Genomic DNA, 9,533 nt, shown 5'->3' on the forward strand with positions numbered 1-9,533 from the left:
CTGGCAGCCTGAGCTTGCTGCCAGGGAAGGCCTTGGAGCAGATCCTCCTGAGTGCCATCCCACGGCACGTGCAGGGAACCAGGGGGTCTGCTGGAGGGAGGGAAAGCTCAGTGGAGGGGACAGCTGGGGGTCCTGGTGGGCTGTTGAGGGCTTTGGTGCGGTGTTTGCAGGGTGTTGGTGTTGGAGATGGGTTGGGGAAGGAGTTGCCTGGGAGGTGAGAGGTCTTTGCTGCAGTTTGAGTCCATTTGAAGGCAGCATCTGTAGTTTGGCACAGCCTTGGTTATGGGGTGCAGAAAGAATATCTGTGACTGTGTTCATGGTCCTGATTGTGCTGCAGGGAACAAGAGGGGAGAGCTGTACTTTATTGGCCACTTAGATCTCTATACCGGGGCAGGGTTAACCATTTTGCCATCTGCTCATTGTTGCCCGCAGTTGCTCCAGGTTCTCTTGCCAACAGCCCCTGCAGGCAGGAGCACAGCCCCCAGTGCACGTGGGTGTGGCCCCCTCTGGCACAGAAGGCCCCAGGGGCACAGGTCTCTGGGGCAGGAGACGGGCACCAGCCCTGCCAGGGCTCGGGGGCTGGCAGGTCTGCTTGGGCGGGGACTCTGCCACAGCTGCTGGTGTCAGTGTTCCCAGGCCCCAGGGCTCAGAGCAGCATTCCTGCCCTGGCCCACAGTTTCTTGTGCGTGCCACACCCGCGGGTTTAGGATGGCCACGGGCCGGGATGCGTACCGAGGAGGCCATGGCATCTTCCATGGAATGTCCCGTGCACTTCCCGGCGCGGCTGCATCGGCAGCCCTGGGCGCTGCTTCTGCTGCCCTGAGCCCGCAGAGCAGGGCAGCGTTTGCTGATGGTCTGAGCCCTTCCTAAAGATCCTGTTGGGCTGTCTCGGACAATTGGGGCCAGGGATTCCTGCCAACCTGGGCCACTTTGGCTGGGCAGGGGGTGGCCCCAGGGCAGGCGGCAGTGTGTGCAAAGGGCCCCTTTGTGACATGGTGCAGCACGGTCACTATGGCATAGACCGGGACAGGATGGCCTTTGTGACACGTGCTGACATAGGAGCTGGCAGTGACCAGAGCACGCCACTCTGCTCGGAGCAGGCGACCGGAGAGGACGGGACAGAGCGGTGCCGTGAGGAGCCCCCGCACAGCGCGCTCATTCCTGCCTGACCCGGAGCTTTTCTGAGGCTTTACTCCTACAGGTGACCTCGTGGCAAGACCACAGGACTTGGCAGCCCGTGGCCTTCCCGAGGCTTTTCTTTTGCAGGTGCCTTTGAGGACTTGTTGACTTGGAGCTTTCCCGAGCCATCTCTTTCAGGTGCCCTCGATACCAGACTCTGGCATGGCGAGCAGATTTCTCGGCTTGTTCAGAGTGTTCAGGGGGAAAAAAAAGAAAAGCCCTGAAGGAGCTCCAGCACAACTGCATGAAAACCCGGAGCAGTTCCAGCCACTGGAGGACGGTGAGTGGCAGAGCTGGGCCACAGGGATGATGCCTGCAGCCAGCTTGGCCCTGCCCCATCCCGTCCCATCCCATCCCGTCCCATCCCGTTCCATCCCATCCCCTGGGGATGTGCCCTTGGAGGAGGGAAGAAGGCCCGGGCAGACGTGGCCGGGGCTCCATCCCCTGGGGCATCCTGGGGCTGTCCCTGCCTTGGGCGCGCAGGGCTGGGCTGTGTTCTCTGGCCTGTCCCGCAGCCCCTCAGCTCTGGCTGCGCTTGCTCTTTGTCAGATGCACCCCTGGATTGCACAGAAGAGAAGAAACCTGCCCGTGGCCGCTTCCGCAAAACCCTGAAGGTGCCTGCAGCCATCCCCACCTGGGCTGGGCCTGCTGTCACTGCTCAGCCCAGCACCATGCCTGGAGCACTGCATGGAACATCCCTGGCTTCCATTTCCTTTGTTCTCCTGCAGACTTTCTGGAAGTCCCCGCGCATTCGACATAGAAAGACCGGCAGCGCAGCAGCTGAGGGCCCGGCCGAGCCTGACTCGGGGCTGACCGAGCTCCAGGCTGAGCCTGATGTCAGCCCAGATTCGCCTGAGCGCTCAGAGAACTCTGACACCTCAGTGACTGAAACCTGGACAAAGGTTCTTCTCCCGTCACTGACTGAGGATGTGGCCATCACAAACACCGACAGTGAAGAGACTCCGGGCATCACAAATACTGCCACCAGCCCAGATCCAGTGGAGCCCTCAGAAGACTCTGAGGCTGCAAGGAATGACCAGAGGGCAAAGGCTGACATGGCACTGACTGAGGATGTGGACATGACAAACGCCAAAACCAGACACACTCAGGGCATCGCAAATACTGACACCATGCCCATGCCCTCTCCCACTCTGAGTCAGGAACTCATATTCAACTATTTCAAGGACCCTTGTGTTTCTTCTCAGCCACAGCAGGTAAGCAGCCTGGGGCCAGGCCTGGAGGCCTCCCAGGATCGTGTGTCCCCTCAAGCCATGGTCTCTGGGCCCCCTCAGCCTTTGAGGCCAGCACAGTGTGGAAGAAGGGAAGCACTTCTTTGAAATAGTTGGGGAAGTTGTTCCCTTGGACAACGCTCCATCTCTCCCCCATGCTTCCTCCAGGTGCCAGCCAAGGTGAAGAACATCCACCAAAGTCTCATGTCCCAAGTCACTGTGGATGCCTGGCTGCACGTTGACATTGTGAAGCTGGCAGAAGAACACCCTGCTGACGTGGTGCTGACCCTCCTGCGCTGTGCCCCAACGTGTGACAGGTACGGGGCCCACGAGCCTTGAGAGCTCAGGGCTCAGCAGCCCTTAGGGCCCACGGCCCTGCACAGCCTGTCCAATGGGCTCTGCCAGACAGGCAGAGAGGCCCAGGAGCCTTGGGCCCCTCTGTTTGCTGAGCCTGCTGCCAGTACTCCCCCCCTGCCCTTCAAGGCTCTGTCACCTGGGCCCCCACGGGTGCACAGGGCATGGTGCTGTGACTGAGATGCCCCTGACACAGAGCTCTGATCCCACAGAGCCGCTGCAATGATGTGGAGAACCATAGGCTCGTCGAGTGCCACAGTGCAAAAGGTGCTGCCAACGCTGCTCTGTGTGATGGAGAACTGGCCTCTGCACAGCATGTGCACCTCTGATGGGGATGGCAAAGATGTCTTTGCCCTGGCTGTGAGTTTCTGGAACTGGCCTTTGCTCACCCCCAGGTTGCCAGCAGCTCTCCATCCTCTCCATGCCTCAGTTGCTGGGCTGAAACCTGGGCTAGGGGCAGGCTCAGGGGGCACCAGGCCCGCTGCTCCCCCTGTGCCGGCTCTTGGGCCCTGCCCCATGGACACCTCGGCTCTGAGCGCTGCCTTGGGCTGCTTCTTTTGCAGGCAACTCTGGTGCTCTGGGTGATTCTCCAGGTGCCCAAGTGCCACGAGGCAATGGACCTTTATTCCTCCCGCCTCTTTGTGGCTCTGCTCTTCCATGTTGTCATCACCACACAGCAGATACCACCAGAAGAAGTTGCTACATTCTGGAGAGCATGCTGGGAGGAACACCGCCTTCCCAGCAAGCCCAACAGGTCCCAGTCCCCCTGTCCTTCCTGTGCCCTTGTGGCCAGCGCCAGCACTCCCAGTGTGACCTGGGCTTTGCTCTGCACACAGGTTTGCAGTGCGGGCCATGAAGGCTCTGCTCTGCCGACTGCAGTGGGACCAGGTGCTGATGGATATGGAGCGCAAGCGTGGCTGGGACACGCTGCTGTGTGCTGACACCCAGCACTATGCCGTGGGTCTGCTGGCCAGGTGAGACCCCCTGCTCCCCACGGTCCCCAATATTTGTGGCCTGTGCCCAGGTGCCCCTCACAGTCCCTGCGGTCATGGGTCAGAGGGCCTTTTCGCCGAGGGACGGCCAAGGAAACTGGAAAAGTCTTGGAGAGGAGGATGCCCAGAAGGGGCCGCCTCACAAAGCGCCCACATCCTCTCCAGGGATGCTGGGGAAAGACCAGACCTCTGTGAGTCACTCCTGGGAGGGGTTTGTCCTTCCCACCTCACGGCCTTTTTCCCCCCTGCCAGGGAGTTGTGCCATGTCTTTGTCCCCTTCTGTTCCTGCATTGCATTCCGCCTGTTCCGGCCACACAGCAGGGCAGAGCCGTGCTGGGATCTGCCTGCCCTGGCCTTCATTGTGGAGGTGAGCCTGTTGGCCAGCGCTGCCTGGCTCTGCTGCCTCCCAGCTCTCTGCCCTCTCGCAGCCGCAGCTGCCTGGGACGGTGCCCACGCCCTGTGCTGCTGCCTGGGCCCGCCCTGTGCGATTCTGGGCTCCTGCCAGCCGGGTCCCCTGTCACTGCCCTGTGCCTTTCAGGTCCTCGGGTGCCTGGACTTGAGTGAATGTGGTGACAGCCTTCTGGAGATGATGTCAAGGTACCTGCGGAGCGAGTGCAGGGAGCGGTGTCGCCTGGCGCTCCGAGGCCTCGTGGTGCTCACCAAGGATCCCTCGATGGTGAGAAGGAGGCAGCGGCTGAAGCTGCGCTGGGCAAAGCAGCCCCTTGGGCTGGCAGGGCTTCAGGAGCTGAGGCAGCTGCTCCCAGCTCTCCTGCCTCACCTGCCCCAGTGCTTTGGGACAGGCCTTTGTCCTGTGGGCCCTGCAGCAGCGGGGTGGGCTTGCAGTGCCAGGGCGGTGTTAGCCGTGCAGCCGGCCACGGCTTCCCAGCCCCGCCTTGTATTCCGCACAGGCCAGAAGAATGCACCCTCTGTCTCCAAGGCTTCTGGAGCTGCTGGGGGATGCAGATGCAGAGGTGGTCAGCATGAGCCTCTGTGTGTTCACAAATGTCCTCCAGCACAAAGACATCCTGGTATCCAGCACCACTGCCCCGAAGCTCGCTGAGGCACTCCTCCTGCTCTTTGACCATGTAAGGCTCTGTGTCCACAGCCATGGGCACAGACTGCCCGCATACCCTTTTCCCTTATGGATTTTCAGACTTTTTCTCTGGTGAGCCTGGAATGATTGGTCTTAATGGTCTTATCCTCTTCTTTTCTAAAGGACAGCAGCAATGTGCACTTGCTCTCTATTCAACTCTTTGACAAGATGATGGACTTGGTAGTGGATGAGGGAAAAAAGCCCTTGAAGAAGATTTTGTGTCAGAGCTTGCTCCCACTTTTCTTGTATTGCTATGAGGAGAACTGGCGTGTGGCGAAGGTGAGGTTTTGTGTGACGCTGCTGGATCTCTGGGAGGGGCCTGGGCTGCCTCCTGCCCTGGCGCCTGGCGGGCTGCAGCCTCCTCCAGGCCCTTGGCACAGGGACGCGGGTCCTGTGCCCTGGGCTGTGGAGCCATCTCTGGGTCACTGCTGTTCTCCAGGCTTCTCGGGAAACGCTGCTTGGTGTGGCTGTGTTTCTGAAGAAGAGGAATCTCGAGAAGCTGCTGAAGAAGGAGCAGCTGTCACAGTTTGCCGAATTCCTGGTAAGAAGGGCCGGGAGGCCGCAGCCCCAGCCTGGAGAAGCCCCCTGAGCGCGGTGCTCGGTGTGCGGGCTGGCAGCTGTGCCCCTGCCCGCTGCTGCAGCCCGAGGCCGCGCGGGCTCTGCTCCAGGCTCCTGCGGGCCCAGCCGGGTGCCGATGGATTCGCGGCCCGGCGGGGCTGCGGGGCGGCACCGCGGCTCCCCGGGCAGCAGCCGGCCCTCTGCCCCCTCCAGAGCCCGGCGCCAGCGGCTGCTGGCCGGGCCTCAGGGCAGTGCGGGCAGGGGAGGCCGGGGCTGGCGCGGGGAGCGCCCGGCCCCGGGGCTGAGCCCGCGCCAACCCTTCTCTGCTGCCGCTCTCTCCAGCTGGCAGAGGACAGCAGCAGCGCGGCCGAGCTCCTGCGCCGGGCCCTGCCCTACCTGGAGAGCCCACAGGAGCCCCTGCGAGAGGCGGCCCTCAGGTTCATGGGTGAGCCGCGAGCCCGGGCTCCCTCCCCGCCCCGCCGCAGCTCGGCCCCAGCCCCGCCTGCTGCCTCGGCAGCGCCACCCGGGCCCGGCGCCTCTGGCAGCCGTGCCCTGGGTTCGGCAGCGAGCGGCCAGGGCCCGGGCTGAGCCCTGCCGGACCGGGAGGCCGTGTGCGCACAGGGCTGGCAGCGCCGCTGGCAGGAGCTGTGCCGCTGGGCCTGACAGGCTCTGTGTTCCCAGGGACGGCCGGGCGCTACCTGAAGGGACAGCCAGCCGAGCTTCATGTTCTCACTCAGGGTGAGTCAGGGCAGCGGGCAGTCAGCAGGGGCTGACCGGGAGAGCTGCAGTGACGGCCAGGGAGCTGCAATGCCTGTCCCGGCTGCAGCCAGCTTCGCTCCTTGTGTGGACGAGGCCTGCTGTGGGCAGGGCACAGAGAGATTTCAGGGACACCAGTGGGGGGATTCGTGACCAGCGCCTTGCGGCTGTTCCCCTTGGTTCCTCATCTCTGTTAGGCATGGCAAGAGCTGGGAGAGATGGCCTTAGCAGAAGAATCACCGGGTGGCCCTCTGGGCTCTGACTGTGCCAGTTTATCTGTCTTCCAGCCCTTGAAGCCATGAGCGAAGATGACAGCCCATCACCCACTAACCTGGAAATTCAGGCAATTTTTGGACAAAGATGTGCAGAATTAAGGTCAGCTGCTGGATTCAGAGAACCAGGGTCCCAAGCAGAGTACCAGGAGACAGTGAAGAGAGCACCAGGACTCAATGTCACTGGACGTCCAGGAACACCTGATGCTGGCTACAGCTGAGCCTGCTTCCAGATCATGAGCTGCTGCCTTCCCCCTCCCTGTTGACAGCTCCCTCCCTCCAGCCCTCAGACCCTACCCATCCCCTTTCTTTTGCCCCCATCTCATCCCTTCCCTTTCCCTTCCATTAATAAAGTTTGGTTTCTCCCCCTTACCTGCATCTCTGTGGAGCTGAATTGGAACAAATCCCGCGCGGTGGTGTGTTTTTCTTTCATTTGATATTTGTTCAATATCTGTTCACCCCCCCCATCCCTAATCTCCTCCTCTCCCCAGTTGTCAATCTTCCCTAGCTCTCCCCTAACCCCCTCATCTCCAAGTTGTCAATCCTCCCTTTCCCTGCCCCTTTCCCTGGAACCTTCCCTGTCATTCATCCTAGCCCCCTCCTCTGCTTCCAGAGCATTCCCTGTCTATTTAGTGAGGCTCAACACCCTATTGATTACTTTGTGCTATTCCACTCCCTTGCTTCCCCTGATAGGTTTGTCATATGTTAGTCCTGCCCTAAACTCCTCCCCTGCTATTCCCTTATTGGTTGCTGTTCCTATACCCCTCCTCCTGAATTCTTGTATAAAACCTCTGCTCCCGCTCCCAAAGAGGTCTTGGGGCTCACTGAATAAAAGCATCCTGTTCATCCCCAAGTCCCGTGTCGCCTTCGTCTGTTCCCGCGGCACCAACTGGGACAGCAGAGCTTCGCAGGGGGAGCGGCCGCCCATTCTCTTCCCTCTCGCAGCCCAGCACGGCACCGCTCGGGGCACCGCGGCGAGGGGCGTGCTTGTCGCGCCACGACAATCCCGGGCCCTGGGACACGCAGGCCCCTGCTGCTGTTCTCTTCCACGCCGTGTTCTGTGCACCCACACACAGAGGAACGAGGGCAGATCAGGCTGGAAAGGTGCCTGTGCTGAAGGTGCACTTCCACAACTCTGTGGAATTGCAGATCCTGCTGAGCAGTCTGGAGCCCCTGGAATTTGGAAGAGCCAACCTGAGTATGCTCGGAAGCCAGCTGTGAGGGATTCCATGGCAAGCTTCCAGGGAGGGCAAAGGAGCTTGGAATGCTGGAAGTTTTCAGGAATAGCTTCCTGAAAGCTCAGCAGTGCTCCATCCCTGCACAGGATCAGGGAGAGGGCAGAACCAGCGACCATCCGGGCTTAGCAGGGAGCTTTGGGTGTGCCTGAGGGCAAACGAAGCAGCAGAGCGGTGCCCGAGACTGGGACGCACAACCCTGCCAGTGCCCGGAGCGCTGTTAGGCAGTGCCGGGATCCCGGCTGTGGTTCTGGTCCCCACAAGTGAGGAATGGCCGCCCCAGGCTCGGAGCCAGTCAGCAAGCCAACCAAGTGAGAGCAGAGGGAGGGCACCCTTGCAGTCTCTCTTGGGCATGGCCGCAAAACAGCCCCTGCTGCTTCTTCCTCCGCCTGTGTTTGGGGCGTGCTGGTGGCAGAGGCAGCCAGGCTGTGCTCTGCCTTCCACAGCCTGTTGGGAGCGGGCATGAAAAGCGCTGCGTGCACAGCGGAGAGGTCTGGAAGGTGCAGGCAAGAACGTCCTGCGGGAGCAGGGCTCTGGGCTCTGGCTGGGAGCAGCCTGGTCTTGGTGCCGGGAGCGCAGGCTGGAGTTGAGGCAGGTGAAGAGGCAGTGAGCAGCTGGTGTTTGTAGAGGGCCTGGGGCTGCACGTCTGAGCCTCCACCTGGAAAGGCACTTGGGAGAATACCAGCTAGAGCTGGAGTGCCTGTCCTGAAAAGACATGAAGTCCTTCAGCCTTGCCAGCGTTTCTTGAGGGTGTGTTGGTGTTGAGCAGAAAAGCTGCACATTTGGGGTAATGCATTTGGACAGGGGCTTGCTTCTCAAGGAAAGTGCTTCCCAGGGAGCTCCCAGTGAGGCAGGTGCAAGTGTCCCCTTTTGGCTCTCTGTGCTCCTTTCGGTCCTTGAGGCCCGCTGGACTTGGCAGAGGGGCAGGGGAAGGGAGAAGCCTGTGAAGAGCAGGTTTGGCATCCACCTGGACCTGCAGAGACCAACCCAAGCACCTGCAGCAGCGTGTGTCATCCCCCTTTGGACAGAGGGGTGAGCAGAACCATGTCTATCCATCTGTGAGCCCCAAAGCTCTCTGTGGGAGCTGTGAATTAAAAGGCCTTTACACGCTCACTTTTCACATCTTCCCTGTCTGCTGTGTTGCATCTCTTGGCAAGATGCATTTGCCTCCTGCTTGCTGGGAGCTGCTGTGGCCCAGGGCCAGCACAGAGCTGGGCTGGGTGGGCCAGGCAGTGTGGTGGAGAGTCTTGGCTGATCTTGGTGTGTGCCTGGCCTCAGAAAAGGCTTGGAAGGTTTGCCTGCCAAGGTGTCCTGCTCCTTGGCTCTCCCTGTGCATCTTGGAGAGCACAAGGTAGGCATTTCTGGCAGCTGGGCATCAGCAGGCCTTCCAAGGGGGGCGTGTGGTGGAGCGAGCCCAGCTGAGATAGCCCGAGAGGAGCCCAGGGCTCCTTGCTCCTCTCTGCTGGCCCGTGAGCATCTGTCTGCTCTCGGGATGGCCCTGGCTGTGTCAGGGCTGCTGCGTGGACACGAGACAGCCGGTCCTGTCCCGCTGGGTCCCAGCAGTGCCTGGCAGCCGTCCTGCATCCACGTCAGGATGCTGGCCAAGAGAGGCCCTGGAAGCTGAGGCAGCTGATTTGAAGCTTTTGCAGGTGCCCACAGGTCAAGGCCAACAGTGTTCCCTCAGGAAGCAGCATTCCTGAGGGGCTTCCCCTGAGCTGCCTGATGCCACCCACTCCTTGTGGCACCAGTTGCTTTCCCGTGGAATGTTCTACCTTCCCCAAGAGCACAGAGGGAGCTGGAGAAAGAGCTTGCCAGGGCGCTCTCCATCCTTTCCCAGCAGCCCTGGGTGAGCGGAGTAGTCCCAG

General features: G+C 61.1%; 1 protein-coding gene across 1 annotated transcript; it reads left to right on the plus strand.

The window, feature by feature from the left end:
• The first annotated feature begins 4,574 nt into the window (after window positions 1-4,574).
• Window positions 4,575-6,654, plus strand: LOC146766953 (uncharacterized). The gene is made up of 3 exons (XM_085584727.1): window positions 4,575-5,889; window positions 6,087-6,143; window positions 6,449-6,654. Exons 1-3 carry the CDS (start codon window positions 4,944-4,946, stop codon window positions 6,652-6,654), a joined length of 1,209 nt encoding a protein of 402 aa, XP_085440853.1. The 5' UTR covers window positions 4,575-4,943.
• The last annotated feature ends 2,879 nt before the right edge of the window (window positions 6,655-9,533 follow it).

The sequence above is a fragment of the Lonchura striata genome, chromosome 7, assembly GCF_050655825.1.
Source record: "Lonchura striata isolate lonStrDom1 chromosome 7, ASM5065582v1, whole genome shotgun sequence".
Taxonomy (NCBI): domain Eukaryota; kingdom Metazoa; phylum Chordata; class Aves; order Passeriformes; family Estrildidae; genus Lonchura; species Lonchura striata.